We start from the raw sequence: 19,350 nt of genomic DNA on the forward strand, positions 1-19,350 counted from the left end.
AAACTTTTACTTGTCACACTGTGATATAATTTCAGAATGTATTTATTTGCAAGTGATTAATATATCATTTTTAAAAGCTACAGTTGTAAGATTTCTTTCCAGTTAGCTATTAATCAAAAAAATATAATGTTTTGTATGTGTTCCCTACACATTGCTTGCTCCAGTGGTATGTAGAATGCACTGCTGGCAATATTGGTTAATACTTTCTAAATATTTAATAATACTATCATTCCACTCCTTGCCATTCCCTGACAAGACAAAAATAACATCCCTAATGCTAGAGATTTTTTTTATACTTAAACAAGTTAAAAAGGGCGATATTCTGTATGTAGAACTGGGGAAAAACTCTATGTTCAGATCATCAGCTTTAGATGAAGACAGTGAACTAAACTAAATCCCTTTCCAAATGTCTATGGATTCACGTCCATACCTCATTAACACTACAAGGCGTTCCTCTGTTTCATGAATCTTGGGGAAGTCGTTGGGTTAACACTGTGCCAAACACCCTGAGACAGTGAACATCGCAAGCGTCGCATTACACATTACTTCAGTCGCGGCCTGACTTCACGAGGGCCCAAATTCGGACCTGGTTTCGCTCATGGTATAATAGAACATCAAACCTCGAAATGTGTGCATGAGTGTGGTTTTAATTTTGTTTCTAAAGAGCTGACTGAAGAGCCCTCCGATTTCCTGTTAAAGACTTGGGTTCTGTTTTGCTGATTATCTGTTTGTTGTAAGTTCTGTTTCTGAAATAAATGTTTCCCAATGTGTAGGAATTCATTGTAGGTTGCTTAAGTCTGTGATTTGTTCACAGTTCCCTAGAATTTTACAACAGTTCCTGTTGACTTCCCATTCCCTAAACCGTGTTCTACATTCCACCACAAACCTGGTGAAAGGGAGTATGAAGTCCGAAACTGCAGAGTTTATGGGTCTTTGTGAAAGACTGATGGTTTATAATTCTTCTGTTGTGGATTACCGTTGGTTCCCATGCAAAGACATATTTTAAGTAGGCCAACTAAAGACTTGTGTAGGCCAAGTATAGCTATTATAGAGTGGTATGTTGTTTTGACAGCACATATCAGGTGGTTGGCCAAGAGAAGAGCATGGCACAGTAAAGCAAACAATTATTTCCCAAGACAGTTTAGCAGGTTTATTCACAATACAGAAAGGATTATGAGAGAGACAAGAGAGAATGATCGAGTGCTCTGGAGGCCCAAAGCATGGACATCACTATGAAGGGCTTCCCCCATTTTAGTGTAGTCAACTGGGTGTGACTTGCAACTTTAAATCCAATACTGTAGGATTATTTTGGGTCTTATATGATTTTTTAGGACACAATCCTAAAAGATTTCCACTTGATGTCCTTTACAGGATTTTGTTTTTTGTAGGAAGTACAAACCTTATAGGAAGGTTTAATATAATAATTGAAAATGTTGACTAGGGCTGCACGCCAATGGACGCAATAATGGGAAATGTATAAGAATGCGTCCTCTATCCGTCTCTGTAAAGAGAACGAAAGAGAGCAACTGATTAGAGTTTAAGAGCCTTGTTAATGAGTCCCAATTAGAAAAATATTTGTCACATCAAAGTCCAGTTCCAGGAAAATCATGTAAATTATTCGGGACAGTCTGAGGGAAAAAGTTCCAGACATTTCCATGTGAATTTAGCTAACGAGAAAAGCCCTCTAAACTCTTCACCAGACAGCTGACGACACATGACTGGCCATCTGTGGAGAACACACAGGCCTTATTGTGTGATGCCTCCACCACCATCCTGTAACCCCCCGAAACCCATCTGAGTGGGCGGAAGAGGGAGATCGACCAGTGAGAGAGAGAAAGAGAGGCGCGGGCGTAAGAGAGATCTGTCATCAAATCCCTCCGTGGGAGACGAGCAGTGAATTTTGACAGGCTCCCTTAGCAAAGTTGGACACGAGACAAGAACTAACATAATAGCTAGGGGCATGCCGCTTTCAGAAATTCGGTCTTCTTCATGTGTTCTCCTGATGTGCCTAAGTAACAACCTCGATCGAAAGCCATTCGCAAATCGCGGGGTGTTGCTTTTGCTAAGTAAACCGCACCAGAAACACTATATAACTTGACTGGAGTCCACTCATGTCAAATTCAATTGATTGGACGTGATTTAGAAAGGCTGTCTAGACACAGTCCCATACTTCACAGAGAACGTCGGAGCAAAAACTACGATTGAGAGATTTGTGTAGAGGGATGGATCTGGAAATGTTATTATTTCCTTTTTTAAAGCATTTAAAGTTCCCATGCAGGAGCACAGTGGGCTCCATCATCGTAAAATGTAAGACGTTGGAAAACACAAAACCTTTCCCTAGAGCTGATAATTACAATGATGTGTATAAGTAGTAGGGCAGCATTTGAATCAGGTGTGAGAGAGCAATAAAATATATTTTATATTAATTTCTTACTATCAAGGTGTATGTAGTAGTAAGCCTAGATATTCCAACGTTCTGGTGGTACTTCCTGTATGTAAATGAGACAAACAAGGGTCCGTTCAACGTGATACGTGTCTCCAACATCTACAGCAATTAATCAAGTTCTATCTCCATATAGGAATTCAGTTCTGCAACGCTCAACGACGATTGGCGATGTGATCCAACCCAAGTATTTTAGTTGTTGATCTTACACTTTCACACAAAAAATAAGTGCAAGGAATTTGAAAAAGGTGAACTGCTACGTCATTGTAAAATATTCCCAGAAAATGAAGGGAAACTGCAGTACACTACGAAATGAATGTACCTTCATTTCAAAAAGCCACTCCCACCGCAATATACGTTTTACTCATTGGGGCGGGGTTTGGGTATTTAAAATTTTCTCGACTCGGTGCGGTTAGCTGCTCTGCGATACTTTGACCGTCAGAAGGTACAACATGACCATGAAATTGGCTTACTGGGATATTCGAGGGGTAAGGAATAATTTTTCATTGGCTGCACTCAGAGTTGCACAACAGCGTTTTCCATACATTTTCGTGGTCGTCGGTACATGCAGTAATTTCAATATTCCGTGTGATCGTATTTCAAGCTTTTAGCAAGAAGAAAAAATACAATCCCAATCCCTCGCTGTTGTTATATCGTATATCGTGAAAATAGCAGAATATGATTTTTATTTTTGGGAATTACGTAACTCCGAATTCACTACCAGCTTCTGACTTAACTAGCACTCGTGTATTGTTTGTTCGACATTCTCAACCTGCCCGTATAAAGTGTTTTCAGTGTAGTACATTTGAATCCTATCCTGTAGCCTATCAGTTTGTTAAAATAAAATTGTTACGTTCTTTTGTCAATGGAATACACTTATGGGGACCATTTCAGCACCAACAGTTTACTGAAATTGAAAATCCTGCTGAACCCGCTAAATCCCCTAACATTAACCCTTAAGTGTAAAATATCCTCACAGCTCCTTGGTTTATTGTTCTTGTGGTGAGTTAAGAATTTATATATGCTTGCATAGGAGCAATACAAGCGCGCACAACCCGATTTTCATTTATTTTTAGTACACTGGAGTCTCATCTTAGTTTGTGCTTTCCACACCTGTTTGCTTAAGTAGTCACCTCGTTTTTTGTGCGATCTCTTTTTCTAATAGCTTGCTCAGCCTATCCGTTTGCTTTTGGAGTATACTGGGACTAAATATGAGGAAAAGTTCTATACTTGTGGAGAAGGTAATAAAAAAAAATAAAAAAAATAGTTTAATTCCTAAAGGGAAGTCTGTAAAATACAACTTTAAAGTTGTATTAAATGTTAACCTTTTGTGGTCTCCTGCAGCTCCAAACTATGACAAAAGCTGTTGGTTTGATGAGAAGAAGAAACTGGAAATGGACTTCCCAAACGTATGTAGCCCTATGCGTTATACATTGAACCACACACACCCCAGGTGTCGCTGAACCACCTGTAACTACTGTCGTCTTCCCTACAAGCTGCCCCACCTGGTGGACGGAGACCGGAAGATAGTCCAGAGCAACGCCATCATGAGATACATCGCGCGTAAGCACAACCTCTGTAAGTGTCTGGAGCTCTGTTTCCGGTTTTATCGTTTGGATTGTTACAACACAAACGTACCGTTCGCGTGAACCAGCAATGTTTTCTAAACCTCTCCTGTGGAACACCCAGCTGTCTAATGTAACCGATAGTCATGAACTCATCAGGCGTTTTTGTTAGGAGAACCATGCAAGGCAGTACAGGCCTGCATGCAGAGGCCTGCCCCTCCCCTCTTCATTCAAGATTCCACTTTTTGTTTGAGGGCCCCTTTACACGTTAGAGCCGTGAATACTTAGTACCCCCTTTCCTTCCGTGCTGACGACACAGCCAATGACCTTTCAGATTTGGTTAATTATTACACTTGAATCGGTCTTGCATTGCTTGTAGGTGGGGAGACTGAAGATGAGAAGATTCGCGTGGACATTCTTGAAAATCAGGCAATGGACTTCCGTAACGGCTTCGTGATGATGTGCTACACAGACTTTGTAAGTCACAGGCCTGGCTATTGACCAATCACCCGTGGCCGTCATTTAAGGTGGTGTTAGTGTTGGAAGTACGGTACGAGCTGAAGGTGGCTGTGCTCCTTACAGAGTGAAATGTTCAAAATGAACATTAATGCATTTAAATAGAGGTATATGGTGTGTTGACAGCCTCATATCTACTGTCCAGTCAGAAATTAGAATAAAATAGATTTTAAAAATAAAAGTGAATGTGTCTCAGATCTTAATTTATCCCTCTGATGCATGACTAAACATCTCAACTGTCAGTGTTCTGGTTTGGCAGCCCACTATACAGACTTTGTTCTCCCCATTCTGCCAGGACAATATCCTAACATTACAATACATTCCTACATCCTTGATTCCAGTTCAGACTCATTTGATTTGTAGTTTGGAACCTTTGCCCCTATTTATTAATCTACCAAAAAAGGTTTGTTACAATAGGCCTTTAATGTTGTTTTTGCAAAAATGTACACAGTATGTTGTGAAATTCTGAGCCTTTAAATGTTGTTTTTAGTCCCCGTAGGGGAGAATGTTAGGAACCACTTGTGAATCAGAAGTAATTTGTATCCCACAGGAAAAGATGAAGCCAGGCTACACAGAGAGACTTCCTGAAACACTGAAGCAGTTCTCTGATTTCCTTGGAACCAGGAAGTGGTTTGCTGGTGACAAGGTATGACTCAGTTAAATAGATTCTGGACTAATTATTACAATTTGTACTCTTAATATGTTACCCCGGCACAGCCAGAAGAGGACTGGTCACCCCTCTGAGCCTGGTTCCTCTCTAGGTTTCTTCCTAAATTTCAGCCGCTTAGGGAGTTTTTCATAGCAACTGAAATTCAACACTACTGTTGTTTGCACCTTTTTGACAACTTCTGATGTAAAAAGGGCTTTATAAAAAAATGTGAGTTCAGTTGGCAATTCAGTGCATTGTCAGTTAAGATTCCACTGTGCTGATTTGGCCAGATTAGGGAATTGGGTATTAAAAAGCCAGAATTATTTAGAATTTAGGAAAACAAGCTCATCGCTCAGGGCCTAAGATGACTTCTGAGTCTTTAAGATGTTGAGGTGATCTTTTTTTGGGACCGTCATGTGAAGAACCCCAAGGCAGCAGTTCTCAAACATCCCTGAGGCGAGGTTTGAAAACAAAGCATTTGCTTCAGGACTGCGGTTTTCAGTTTAATTAAAAAGACTGTGGACAAAATGTATCTGTTTCAATTTAGTCTGTGGTTCACAGATCAGTCTTTCCTCACATTTAAGCCATGGCTAAAGTCTGGGTACACTAATATTCATTCTATTCTCTCTGTCCTCAACTAGATCACCTTTGTGGACTTCATCATGTATGAGCTTCTGGACCAACATCTAATGTTTGACTCCAAGTGCTTGGATGACTTCAAGAACCTGAAGGAATTTGTGGACCACTTCGAGGTCATGATTATTACTAAATTTATAAAAACTCAAGAATTAGAACTCCCTTTTCCTGTATTAATTCATGCTAATAGTAAATGGGGCCCATCACTTCGAAGGGCATTTGTAGCTCAATAGGTGGACCATGATGCTTGTATAACCATGAGGTAGTGGGTTCGATTCCTGGGACCACCCATAAAGTAGCTAGAGGTGACATTGTTGGATCCACTGACTGAAGGTGCGTTTGATCTTCCTCAACAGGCCCTGGAGAAGATTGCTGCCTACATGAAGTCCAGCCGCTTCATAAGTACTCCTGTTAATAACAAGATGGCCAAGTGGGGCAACAAGAAAGAATAAAAGCGATTTGTTGACTAGACTACAACAACACCAGCACTTCTGTTCTTTGATGGCCTGTGGTTGAGTGTAGAATTGGAAGCTGGTTCTGCTCTCACTGGTGTTCATAGGACTAAAGGTATAGCAGATGGACCAGTTGGACTTTAGCAGGTATTGAGAATCCAGACAGAACCTTTTTATTTTGTATTTTTTTTTAGCTAGTAAACTAGCTGAAGCAGATGGGTCAAACATTAGGTAAATGAATGACAACGCTTGATATTTTTTGATGGAAGATTGGTTTTGTATCCTATTGAAACACAATGCAGTGATTTATATTTGGGTATTTCATTAAAGTGTTCAATTAAGTTTTTAATGCCTCATTTTATTTTCAGAAAGATGTACCCAGAATGTGAATTTACAAAAGCTTTACAGATAAATTGTTTTGGTAGTGCAAAAGTCTGATCTTCGATCGTGTGAATTTTGATATTGTTAATCTGAATTTGCATAACTTAATTACCAGTATAGGGATATTCAGAATTACAGTAAAATGCAACATGGTGTCAACAATTTGGAAACATTAAGTACATTTTAATATGACAGTACACCTGTCACAAAATATACTAATATAAATGGACAAATTGGATTAAATCTTAAATTTAGTAGTTGAAACTAAAACTTCAAACCGAAACTGTAATTCTTCATTGGCTCCTGGTTGTTATTTGAGACGGTCAAAACACCTCTAAGGCCCATATCCATTTGGTTCACTGCCAAGCTGTAAAAGATAACAGAAAAGGCGTTTATCTTCATTGCAGAAATTCTTCAGTTAATCTTGAGTTCGTCTGGTAGAAATTAGGGGGAAACACCCACATCCTGAATATGTCTATAATTTTATAGTTATGTCTGTGCGCTGTCACTCACCGCTATGGAGCTCTTGATGGCATGCAGCTGGAAGAAAACCCTTCCGCCCTCTTCTGGACACACGGTCCTCATCTCATCCTTGGTCATTCCCAAAAGTAGAGCTCCATTCAACACGCTCAGACTACGAATTGTTCTATGACACATTAAACAGTTATAAGAACAAAACAAGGGTAGGCCTATTTTGAAGGTAGAGGTGGCACAGCTCTATAAGGTGCTCTTTCATATAGCCAAGCTGACCGTCATAATGTGAGCTGAAGCCTAGACTTGTTATCGTGTGGCTGGGAAGCCACATCAGTGATGCAAATTAGCAAGAATCATCCGCTGCGATTTCCTAAAATATAAAACCAGCCCTCAAACGCGTGACCCACACAGAAGCTTCGTAACGTAGTGCCAAATTCACAGTAAAGGCTGAAGTCCTGGCACATTCACCGTTTTACCAGCCTTTGAGTGCAACTTTACTGTTAGAGTGGATCTTCCGAGGTAGTGTGATTTGTCTTACATTTTGGAGAAGCCTTTATACTCCAGCCAGGCTTTTACATCGGCCGGTCTGGACTGCATGTTGAGGGGTGGGGGGGATCGGACGTCCTGGGTGTCTTCACAGGGTTCCCCTCCATCCAGAGGCTCCAGAACGTTCTTCGCAACATGGCCCTCCTCGCCGTGGTCATTACGGACTTTCCACCACTGACCTGACTTGTCCAGTACCTAGAAAGGACATTTAAAGTATTACAATGTTCTTATTGATATATTTTTCCCAAAAGACGTAAAATTTTTCAGACATTTCACTGCTTTATTGGACAATAATCTGTGGGCGAGATGGAGGAAAGAGTTCTTGCTGAACGAGCAGGGAGTTGGACCCGAACCCATCCTGCAGCATGACGTGTCAGTGGGAGTGACATGGAACACTGCCCCCCCCGGGCAGCACAGTCTCCCACAAACCTTGACTTTGTTTCTGTTTCTGCCCTCTGTAGCCTGTCGGGTCCGGACCCAAACCCACCTGGACTATCTCTCCTCTCATTATGTTCAGTTCCATCTGGTTCCTGGCCATGAAGTTGTAGATCACACGCATCCTCACCGGGGGACGCTCGCTGACAAACAGAGACACAACGTTGCCTAATCGAAGTGAATGTAATTGTAACAGCAATGCAAAGAGGTTCTTAGAAAACAAACAGGAAGCACTAGAAAGCAACAGGAAGCACTAGAAACAAACAGGAAGCACTAGAAACAAACAGGAAGCACTAGAAAGCAACAGGTTCCTGCTATTCGGCTGCAGTCAGCAACTCAGGCACTTTTGGATTTGACTTTGAAGGCCAGTTGTGTTGAATTTGGACCGGACTGATTGGTTCTCTTAGCGGGTTATGTGTGTTGCCTAGTTGCAATGTATGCAAATACAGGGCCGGAAAAAATTAAGAGACCACTGCACCCTTTTCTTTCCTTTCCAAAAAAGTTGAAGAGGAAGGTTTTGAGTGAGGAACAGAAGGGTTAAAATTAAGAGACCACAGCAAATTGAACGCTTCTGTTCCTCACTCAAAACTTTCCTTTTCAAATTTGGAAAGAAAAGAAAAAAGTACATTCATTCATCTTCTTCCGCTTCATCCGGGGCCGGGTCGTGGGGGCAGCAGTCTAAGCAGAGATGCCCAGACTTCCCTCTCCCCAGACACTTCCTCCAGCTCTTCCGTGGGGACACTGAGGCGTTCCCAGGCCAGCCGGGAGACATAACCCCTCCAGCGTGTCCTAGGTCTTCCCCGGGGTTTCCTCCCGGTGGGACGGTTGTACAGTGCTCTCCTAATTTTTTCCGGAGCTGTATATCCTGCATTATATGCAACTCTGAAGGAACAGGGTTGCCATGCCAACCCCTGAGCAGGGATTCCCAACCTAGGGGTCATGCCCTTTCCTGTTATAGAAACTTAACAATGCAAATTTCAAGGACAGCTACACCACTTTAAATTCAGCATAGATGTTAGCATAGATATGAATGTCAGTTTACCATTGCTAGTGAGCCAGCAAAGCATGCTGCTGAACCACCCCCCCCCTACCCAAAACCCCCCCCAAAATAGAGGGCCCTGGTGGAAAATGTTGAGAACCCCTGACTTAGAGCAGTGTAACTGCTGCTAAGGAGGCTGGATCTCACCGTGAAGACGTCTGGTAATCCCACTGTGACTTCATCATGGGCTGCAAAAGTCATGAAAATGGTGCAATTAGAAACATAACGCCATATTGAAAGAGCCCAGTGGATGTTGACGCCTGATGCCTGAGCCAGTCTCACCTCCTCCGGCCGCTGGATGTATTGACTGTTGTTTCTGCTCAGCAGTCCACCCTGAGAGAACAACAGGAACACAGAGAGATCTGCTTCTCACAGCTCAATCGTGATTTTAGATATGGGCAAATAACTGCAGCGATCATGATTGATTTCAGGGGCTGATCGGTGCAAATCATTGGGGGAATACCGGGTATACTCTTAGGATTTGAGCTCTGCACTAATGACACAAATTATTTAAATCCGTAAATCACATTTTGGGGCTTGTTGTTTTAAACTCGGTGTTATGATTTTTACATTACCTCGTCAGGCCAGTTTTGCACAATTTCCTCTCTGGGGGGCAGGTGCTGACTGTTGCTCCTACTCAGGCTCCGATTGGCTGACGGTGGAACGGGCATGGGTGGCTGCCACCCGTCATAAAACTCTGGGTTGTAGGGCGGGATCATGTGGCCATCTGGCCATTGGGCCCTGGTACGACAAAGAAGGAACACCTTAAATAGCTTGGTGCGCTACAGTCTCTATTTATAATAAGTAATGTGGGGGGGGGGGGGTGTGGTACATGGCCATCACACCATGGCTAAGAGCTGCTCTTAGGCACAACGCATCGTGGTTGATGTGACGTCACGCCTGTGGAATACGGTCTTTTATAAACCAGCTGGTTTGATTCCTGAATGCTGACTGGTTCATAGCCAGGGTACACGAGACTGAAAACCACAGGTATGACATCACATCACTTTTGACTGTTTTAAATGGACGCTTTATAATCGCAATGAGGCTTCTCAGGGATCTGCTTCATTTCTTCCAGACACTCCGCCATGCGTCTGTCCAGATGACTGACTAAACAACAAGCACTTTAAACAGTCAGTCTTTCCTCTTATCATATGGACCAACACTATCAGCTGTCTGATTCTCAGGCTCTTTTTTGGATACAGGCCCAGGCAGGCCCACACAGATAACTGTTACTATAGGAACCAAATTGTTTATAATCTGGCAGGATGTCAGCCATGTGTCTGTTTTGACCTTTGTTCAAGCCGTAGCCATAATATTCGGAGAGGTGGCGCCATCGATTCGGGCCCAATTCCGTTCCTAGCTCCATGTTTAAGGTTAGGGCCCAAATGACCCGCGTCCGGGAGCTCTTGTGTCTGAGGGAACCTTAAAGCAAGGGACTTAGGGTGAGGACGTGTGTGCTTCGGGGTGGATAGGGCGGCAGCTGACCTGGGTATGTTCCAGGAGTCGCCCAGGGCCCTCCACAGCCTCTCCTCCTCCGGGGTCACGACCTGCCAGAGCAGGGTCAGGGCTGGCTCTATGAGCAGGGGGGTGAGGACGCTGGAGGCCTGGCCCAGGGTGTAGTGGGACTCAAGCTGGGATGTTGAGTGGGGGGGGGGGGGGGGGGGGGCAAGCATAGGAACAGCATCAATCAGGGGGGTCAAACTTACTGTATGACATTTTTGGGGATGTACTGTATATTCAGTAAAATGGGGGTGTACTCTATATACAGTAACATAGGGGGGTACTGTATATACAGTAAATTAGGACTGTACTGTTTTGATAATAACATATTGCAACTGTTCAGAAATGATAATGGACCTACAGTCAGTAATTTCCTTGACGGTTAATAATCCGTGAAATGAAAGCAAGTCAGGCAGCATCTAAAAAGTCCTAAAAAATGACCAAACAGACTGCGAAGAAATATACATAATGTCCATGTGGACCATCAACTCAATGCGACCCCCTGGCCAAACGCTGGATTGTTAATAGACAAAAATCCACACACTGTTAGCGTTTCTTCCTAGACGCAGCTCTGACAAATTGTTTTCTAGTCAAGGACTGGGCCTAATCTGTAACCGGAATACCGTAAACTCTTCTTAATCAGACACTCACCACGCCCAGAACGGTGAAGAGAATGTGGACGAAGTCTGGAGCACTGGGGTTTTGGATCTCTCCATTCAGCTTGCCCTGTAACAAAACAACACCAGTAAGGACAGAGCTGCCCAGCGTGGAAACCATGACACCCATTTTCAGAATAACACACTGAAATGAACAAAGCCCAGCAATAAAGTGCTGTGTTGCAACTGGCGCCATTAAGGACCAGGGGGAAAAAAATGTTTGCCTCTTGACGACTCCCCAGGAAACAACACAAGTTTCACAGAGTAATTCAATGGCACAATGCATTATAATATTATTATGAATACCGCCATCTATGATCAGAGATGGGGAAATATAACAATAATATGGACACCTGAGGTGAGATAGTCAAGCCATAGCTCAGCTTAAGTCATTTATCTGTCCATCTCGATATAGAGGACAATAGATCAACGTACCAGCAGGTTGAATCCATACTTGATTTTCTGAAGACAGGAGACAAGCTCTTCCCAGGGTGGCAAGTTGCCTGCTACAGGAAAGGAACAAGTGTCACATTGTGAATCTTTTCTGATTAGTAACCGTAGCAGATAATAACGTACAGCCCTTCCTAAACTGAAGAAGTTTGAGTCCATCTGTAGCATCAACGCTGACTCCTTGTTGTTCTTTGTTTACGTTTGGTATAATAGTGACAGTAAGGAAGTGAACTTACAGATCTGGGACCAGAAAATCTCAGTTTAAATAGAGACAGATTGGACTGAAATTACCGTTTTGCTTTGAGCTTTTCTTCTTTTTCTTTTTCTGTTCTTCATTAGAGATGGCAGCTGATACTTTTCCCATGAAGTACTCCACATCGCTCAACACATGGTTTAAAATTTCCTAGACAGAGAAATAATGTAAGAGCTATATTCTAATCTGAAAAAAAACACTCAAATTTAACCTAATAAGTATAGTCTGGAATTCATTAAATGTCTAGAATGGACTATATTGTTTGTTTGATAATGCTTGTTATAAATGATTGTCCTTTCTTTTGTGTTAGACGTCGTACTGACCACATTCCTCTCTGTTTCAGTATATGAGGGCTGGGGTTGAGGGGGCTCTTGATCTCTGGGTCTATACTGTGACCCTCTGAAGCTTTCCTGACCATGCAGAGGATTCTGTAGTGGGCTGTTCACTGGAGATGGAGGGTGGCTCTCTGGAGGCACAGTTAAAGACATCTCATGACTAACACATTCGACTATTACGTATGCCCAACGAAGCAAAAAGGAGAAGTCCTTGTCTCCTTTCAATTCTCTGGTGGGAGGGACCATGGAGCATGAACCTCCTCCAGGTGACTCTTCACTCAACACCAGCCTTCACACCACCCGTCATCTTTGAAAGGGTGTCTGGGGTTACCATTTATACACGTCCGGTAATTTCTGGGGGCAGGTAAAATGTTTTGAGTGCTACAAAGATTAGCCCAATTTTCTATGTAGATCATCTTTCAAAGAGGAACAACGTTGTATGTGAATCTGGTTCAAGGAATCACTCACTACTGATCCGAAACACAGGCTTTCTAGAGTGTTGCCAAATGAGCAACATTCATTAGGTTTAAAGGTTTCAGAAGCCACTGGTAACTGCCATTGGTAAAAGTGTTTTTAGTGGTAGTCACTCTTACTGTTTAACGCTGTGTTTCCCGATTCTGCTCCTGGGGACCCTGAATCGAACGCTGCCCTGCCACTTACACACGTGATTGGTGTAATCAGCCTATCATGAAGTCATTCGTTTGTGTCAGGTGTGTGAGTGCCAGGGCAAAAACAAAAGCGTGCACCCCTTGGGGGTCCCCAGGATGGGGAAACACTGCTTTAATACACAGTGTGAGGCAAGTGGAGGAATGAAGCAATCGAGGGCTGTGTTTTGACAGCGTGGAAATGGATACGGAAGCTCACCATACTCCCTTCTGTCCCTGTGGTAAAGCGGGGCGGGGTGGTCTGGTGGGGGAGGGGTCCTCTCCCGAGGCATCATGGGAGGAAGAATTATGGGCTGGAATCCACTACCAATGTTGTTGTCCATATTACTTCTGAGAGAGAGAGAGAGGGGGGGGGGGGTTCACGAGGTATGTTTGTGTGTGTGTGTGTGTGTGAACCTGAAAAAGTAAAACCAAAGATGGTGAAACCTGACTAATTGGTCCCCACAAGGTTTTTTGGCAGGTCCCCAATAGGGAAAATGGGATTTCCCACTCATTGGTTAAGTTTAGAGAAAGGTGGACATTGTGTTAGAAATTGGGTGGGTTCCGTTTTGGCGTTATAGTCCAGGCTAGGGGATTGGGAACATAGATTTTCGGTTTTCCAGTCCCTAGAAGGATTGAAACACAGACTTGTACGAGTATTGCGTGTACCTGATGTCATAACGGTCACGGGCTGGTTCTCTTCGGGGCTCGTGAGGAGCGTCGTGGTCGACTTGAATGGCCCTTTGCAGCTCTCTGCTGATGTGTTCAGCCTGGCCAAAAGGGACAGGACACGTATTTTTACGGGTTGGTCTTGTTTAAGACACAGCTGAGTTAATACAGGAGGAAAGTTAACACGGTATACTGGACAGACTGTGATGATGTTTGTGCCAGAAAGAAAATGTTTAAATCTTAGTCGCTGTTTTACTTACAGTAGTGAGAGCATATATTTTCATAATTTTAAGTTTCTTGCACCAAGTGCCGTGTTCAGTCAACTGAGCCACATTGAATGGACATTAACCACTTAAGCGCTATACCACTACACAGCTAAATCACTAAAACTCTACACCACTACACAGCTACACAGCAAAACCACTATAACACTACACAGCTACACAGCTAAACCACTACAATGCTACATAGCTAAACCACTACAATGCTACATAGCTAAACCACTACAACGCTACATAGCTAAACCACTACAACGCTACATAGCTAAACCACTACAACGCTACATAGCTAAACCACTACAATGCTACATAGCTAAACCACTACAATGCTACATAGCTAAACCACTACACTAAAACAATAAACAATGTGAAATAATTTTGTAATGTACAAAATATTTGTCATCAGTATTTTCTGCTATAGTGAATTCAATTTTTTCAGCATTATTATATTTGCTATTTTATTAACTTGAATTTATTACAACAGTAACTGTGTTATCTTTGGCTCTAAGGTAACTATGGTGATCTGAGGTCAGGGGAAAAGATCATGATGATAAATGGTCACAAGATCAAAGGTCACATTGGTAAGAAGTCACAGTGATGATGGGTCATGGTGGTCAAAGGTCACACAGTCAAAGGTAACAGTGGTAAAGGTTCAAGGTGGTGAAGTGTCCCATGGTGAAAGGGGTCAAGGGTCACAGTGGGGAAGGCTGTCTCACTCAACTCACCCCGACCTCCTCACACTGGAACATGAAGACCTGACGTGTGCGTCTGTTACGTTCCTGCACTGTGATGGTGAGCAGGGAGTCATAGGCACAGCTGTTCAACACTGCTTCAGTCTGAACTACATATCCCAGAGGCACTAGCTCCAGCTCTGCCTGTAGAGAGGACAGAGGAACAGAGAAAGGAAGACGTATGAGTGGTGGGGGGTTTAGGAACAGCTGAACCACAAATGATAAGATAAAGCCAGATTGGACCCGCGGTCAGGGTCAGTTTTTCTGATATCCCCGGCCTACACAGAGGAAGTAAAACTCATTCAGGATGCACAATACAACTTCACAACTTTAAAATATAATTAAGCTTCTATCAAATTTGAAGCCCTACTTTTCCATTGCCTTCAATAAATCTGAACGAGAGAGGAAATTGGGTTTGTCGGCGAGAGACCCAGCCAACCAAAGTAAAGACGTGCCATCTAATTATTTTTACTGTAGACTACCTCTGAGTAGACCACTAGTAATCCATACCCTGAAACCCAAAAGTATTTGGACAATAAAAATAAAACATTCCCTCTGCATTTTGGATTTTCAGACAGCACCGTGAAAACGGGGTTAAAGTGCAAACTATCCACGTTGCTTTAAGCGTTTCTTTTCATCCAGATCGAAATAATCCTTTAGATGTTACATCAGGAATCGGCCTGATGCTCTACAGACGGGAGGTGAAAATTTATTGCCTTGGTCTCAATGTCGTTGAGCTGCAGGTGTCCTCTCTGGACCTCCAGGATCATCTCCTGGCCCCACACCTTCCCGGCAGCGTCCAGCCTCCTCAGACGAGCCACGCAGTCATCCAGATTGCACACCTCCCGGCCATCCAACTCACAGGTGAACAGGTGCTGGCGTGGAATAGAACGAATTAAAATAATCCTTTGCTGCAAAGTTTTGTAGCTTTGCTCGGGTACAATGTTATATCTGATCTCTTCAGACAATTTACATTTTTTTTTCTCCATGCTCATTGCAGTACACGTCATAAAAAACAATATTGGATACCAAAATATTTGGGAATTTCAACCATTTTCTAAAAACAACTGTGCATTATTTGAATAAAGCGCCACCACTCAATGTCTACAATGACTGTGATTCCAGTTTAAGGTTTATGGACGTAAATACATTTAACTAAAGTTGACTGTCTGTACAGATATGTATGTATGTGTATGTGTATTTATGGGTTTGCTAGTTTTTGATGGACACTAGGAGTTTTAACTGAGTTCCTCACCTCCACTCGATACTGGAAGTCGTCTGGTTCATTGTTCATTGTTTCGGAATACTCCTTCCTTTGCACTGAAAGATCACACTGAGCTATTATGTTTTATGCAAACAGACCAAAGCGAAACAATATTGACTGGAAGCTGTCATTGGCTTACATATTAAATAAGATATATTGACGTGTGAATTCTTCACAAAATGTGACTGAGGAATGAATCCTTTATGTGAAGGGATTTAGGTGTTAATCCTATATGAAAAGTGATTCAAGTGTGAATCCTACATAAAAGATACTTGATATTTTTTGTAATTTGTTAATGCTCAGTCTACTGTTTTTGTGTTTTTATTTCTTTTGTATAGATTGTTGCACAAACAGGCCAGAACTAATTCCTTGTATGTTGTGAAACTTACTTGGCAATTAAGCTCTTTCTGATTCTGATGTGTAATTCCTTTATGAAAAGTTATTGTGGTGTGATATGAAACAAAATGTTGTTGAGATGTGACACCTTTATGAAAGGGGATTAAGGTATAAACTCTATATAGAAGGTGATTGAGTCTGGAATCCAACAGCATATGAAATTGGATTGAGTTGTGAATCCTATATTTAAGGTGATTGATATGTTAATTCTGTGTGAAAGGTTATTGAGCTGTGAATCCTGTATAAAAGGTGATTGAGGAGTGAATACTATATGAAGGGTGATTAAAGTGCAAATCCTACTTTAAAGGTGATTGAGGTATGAATCCAATATATAGAGGTATGAATCCTATATGAAGGCGTATGTTGGGTGTAAATCATATTGAGGTATGAAGATGATTGAGGTATGAATCCTATATGAAGGCGTACATTGGGTGTGAATCCTATTTCAAAGAAGATTGCGGTAGGACTCCTATACATGTAGAGGTGTGAATCCAGTGTGAAGGTTGACTGAGGTGTTAATCCAGTGTAAAGGCTGACTGAGGTGTGAATCCAGTGTGAAGGCTGACTGAGGTGTTAATCCAGTGCAAAGGCTGACTGAGGTGTTAATCCAGTGTAAAGGCTGACTGAGGTGTGAATCCAGTGTGAAGGCTGACTGAGGTGTTAATCCAGTGTGAAGGCTGACTGAGGTGTTAATCCAGTGTGAAGGCTGACTGAGGTGTGAATCCAGTGTAAAGGCTGACTGAGGTGTGAATCCAGTGTGAAGGCTGACTGAGGTGTTAATCCAGTGTGAAGGCTGACTGAGGTGTGAATCCAGTGTGAAGGCTGACTGAGGTGTGAATCCAGTGTGAAGGCTGACTGAGGTGTGAATCCAGTGTGAAGGCTGACTGAGGTGTGAATCCAGTGTGAAGGCTGACTGAGGTGTGAACTCACTGTATATGGATTTGGCACTGGGTCGGATCATGCTGGACCTCTGAGAGGGAGAATCCTCCCTACTGTCAAAGCAGAAGTTTCAACAGCTTCTTCAGGACACTTACTTTACAGTGACTGATCACATAATCATCATCATCATCATCATCCCCAGCTGGCCCGTAGACTGACCAGGACCTGCTACTCAACCCCACCCTCTCAACCAAGTCTTTGTGAATTAGACTGATACATTACCTCAGGTGATAAGAGAATGGTACATTGCGGTTCCCAAACATTTTAGCGTTGTGACTTCACTGTCAGCAAAGGCTGCGAAATCAAGCGTTGGATACACTGCATGACAGGAAATTACAGGGTGAGCCCTAGTACAGAGGGTCAACTTGGGTCTGAAGAAATCAGTATTTCACTGCTGACATTTTAATTATAAACCCAGACGAGTGCTGATTCAGTGATGTTTTACTAGTCAAACGAAACCAAGAAGGACAGGCAGAACGGTTAAAAAGGGTGAATGATTGAATTTAAAATAGTTCACATAAATGTTTTGAAAAGAAAACAGATACGTGGAGAATGTGTGATATGTGAAGTGACTAAGTCTCCTTACTGGCAGTAGGAAGGTCTGGAATCACAGGAATATTGTCCTGATTGCAAAACAGGCAACATTCCACAGGCAACACAAAAGACAGAACTACGAAGTAGAGGGCATGGCAAAGCCTTACACATTTCTCCCAACAGAGCATAGTTTAACAGCAAGTTGCAATCCTCTATAAGTTATCAGATAGAAAACAGATTTGAGACTGAAGTGACCTTGAAGATAGACCTAGATCAAGACTATCCTGCCAGCTAACATCGAAGCAATTGCAACTTTTTCCATAGCACATTGATTCCCCTACTGGCTAATATTTCTCTTTGATGTTATCTTTAAAATTAGTGTTTCTGTTGAGATATTAAACAGAATTATAAATACATTTACAGACTCTAGAACAGTGTCAAACATTTCCATTCACACATCAATTTGCTTCAGACAAAGGGAATTGTTCATCTCTCTTTACTAGCACCTTTCATGCTTTGTCTTTTATGCAACATTTATTTCTAGTATACTTAACATTTTAGTTTTTTTCTTTTTCAGCCTTTTAACTTAAAGCACTTCCAATTGCCGCTGTGTTTGAAACAAGCTATACAAATAAACTTGCCTTGCTAAGCACTTAGGTGAAATTCATTGACAACTCCAGTATTACCTGAAATTGTAGCCGATATCCTCAGTTCACAGTCCCATGATCAATCCTCTCATATTCCGACATGTTCAAGACCAACATATGACGCGATCGGCAGGTAAAAAGGCACAACTATCACCTTACACTTCCTGGTTCAATATGCCAGACAAAGTCCACCTGATGAGGCGTTTTCAGTGAGGTGAACAATTTACGACAGTGGCATGTACACAGATTGGCTCTTTTGCTCAGTACGAAATTCTAATGACATCTGTTGGATACATCTTTTTAACAGAATAGCCTCCTGAACGAAGCCCTAGCAGAGACAGAAGGGCCATTTCCAATGGCACACTATTCTAGTGCACTAGATTTAACTGTAGCCTTATGGCCCCAGGCGAAAGGCCATCCATTGTAAGAGTGCCATTTGGGAAGCTGTGGTGTCATTAGGCCCTGAAAGTATTGGGATCCTAGCGACGACTCTGTTGGGAAGCAGAGCTAGTTTCATCACAGCCAACAGCATATTTCTTAAGTTCTGTACGTCACAAGCACAAAGGTTTGGAAACACCTGGCAATTAGACTGTTGATCAAAGGTCAAGGTAAGAGCACATCCCAACATTCATCTCAAACCTCCTCAGCAACCTTCCGACGTCATTTTACTAGACGCTGTGGTCGCCAAACCCAAACCATGTGGTTATTCACGATCCATCGGTTCAAGCTGGACCAAAACTACCATCACCAGACACATTATTGTCAAGTCAAATTATAAATGTTCACACAGTGTCTTACACAGTGGAGATCATCTAAGAATACGACCAAACTGAAGTCAATAAAAGGGACCTTTTTATTTCACGATCAGTTGCCATGTATATACACTCATAATATGGACAGAGACCACCTTGGTAA

At 42.4% G+C, this 19,350-nt stretch overlaps 2 protein-coding genes across 6 annotated transcripts; one reads left to right on the forward strand and one right to left on the reverse strand.

Annotated features, from left to right (window-relative positions):
* The first annotated feature begins 2,817 nt into the window (after positions 1–2,817).
* gstm3 (glutathione S-transferase mu 3 (brain)) lies at positions 2,818–6,605 on the forward strand. The gene is given in 8 exon segments (NM_001304221.1): positions 2,818–2,931; positions 3,609–3,684; positions 3,788–3,852; positions 3,940–4,021; positions 4,388–4,485; positions 5,075–5,170; positions 5,815–5,925; positions 6,166–6,605. Coding segments are annotated over 8 exon segments (660 nt in total). The 5' UTR covers positions 2,818–2,895; the 3' UTR covers positions 6,262–6,605.
* Positions 6,599–18,619, reverse strand: eps8l3b (EPS8-like 3b). 5 transcript variants are annotated; one of them, XM_013136261.3, is made up of 21 exons: positions 18,475–18,619; positions 17,841–17,924; positions 17,477–17,572; positions 17,246–17,307; positions 15,911–15,975; positions 15,372–15,530; positions 14,650–14,799; positions 13,647–13,747; positions 13,198–13,328; positions 12,322–12,464; positions 12,037–12,148; positions 11,731–11,801; positions 11,291–11,365; positions 10,625–10,770; positions 9,712–9,877; positions 9,419–9,469; positions 9,284–9,324; positions 8,150–8,240; positions 7,655–7,857; positions 7,156–7,288; positions 6,599–7,009 (listed from the first exon to the last, which is right to left on the reverse strand). In XM_013136261.3, exons 3-21 carry the CDS (start codon positions 17,515–17,517, stop codon positions 6,977–6,979), a joined length of 1,974 nt encoding a protein of 657 aa, XP_012991715.2. In that variant the 5' UTR covers positions 17,518–17,572; positions 17,841–17,924; positions 18,475–18,619; the 3' UTR covers positions 6,599–6,976. The 5 variants fall into 5 exon arrangements, with proteins under 5 accessions (XP_012991715.2, XP_019907664.2, XP_019907666.2 ...); XM_020052105.2 differs by lacking the exon at positions 17,841–17,924 and having other exon boundaries at positions 17,477–17,548; XM_020052107.2 differs by lacking the exon at positions 17,841–17,924 and having other exon boundaries at positions 17,246–17,304.
* Positions 18,620–19,350: the final 731 nt, after the last annotated feature.

The sequence above is a fragment of the Esox lucius genome, chromosome 12 (assembly GCF_011004845.1).
Source record: "Esox lucius isolate fEsoLuc1 chromosome 12, fEsoLuc1.pri, whole genome shotgun sequence".
NCBI lineage: Eukaryota > Metazoa > Chordata > Actinopteri > Esociformes > Esocidae > Esox > Esox lucius.

What these genes read in the sequence shown, in the direction of transcription:
- eps8l3b (XM_020052105.2), bottom strand. Translation starts at nt 17,517, where the DNA reads ATGTTTGGGAACCGCAATGTACCATTCTCTTATCACCTGAG. An exon ending in CTGAAACAGAGAGGAATGTG is followed by an intron (nt 12,149 to 12,321) that starts GTCAGTACGACG and finishes TTCTCTGTCTAG; the next exon opens with GAAATTTTAAACCATGTGTT. An exon ending in ACATCCAGCGGCCGGAGGAG is followed by an intron (nt 9,325 to 9,418) that starts GTGAGACTGGCT and finishes TGACTTTTGCAG; the next exon opens with CCCATGATGAAGTCACAGTG.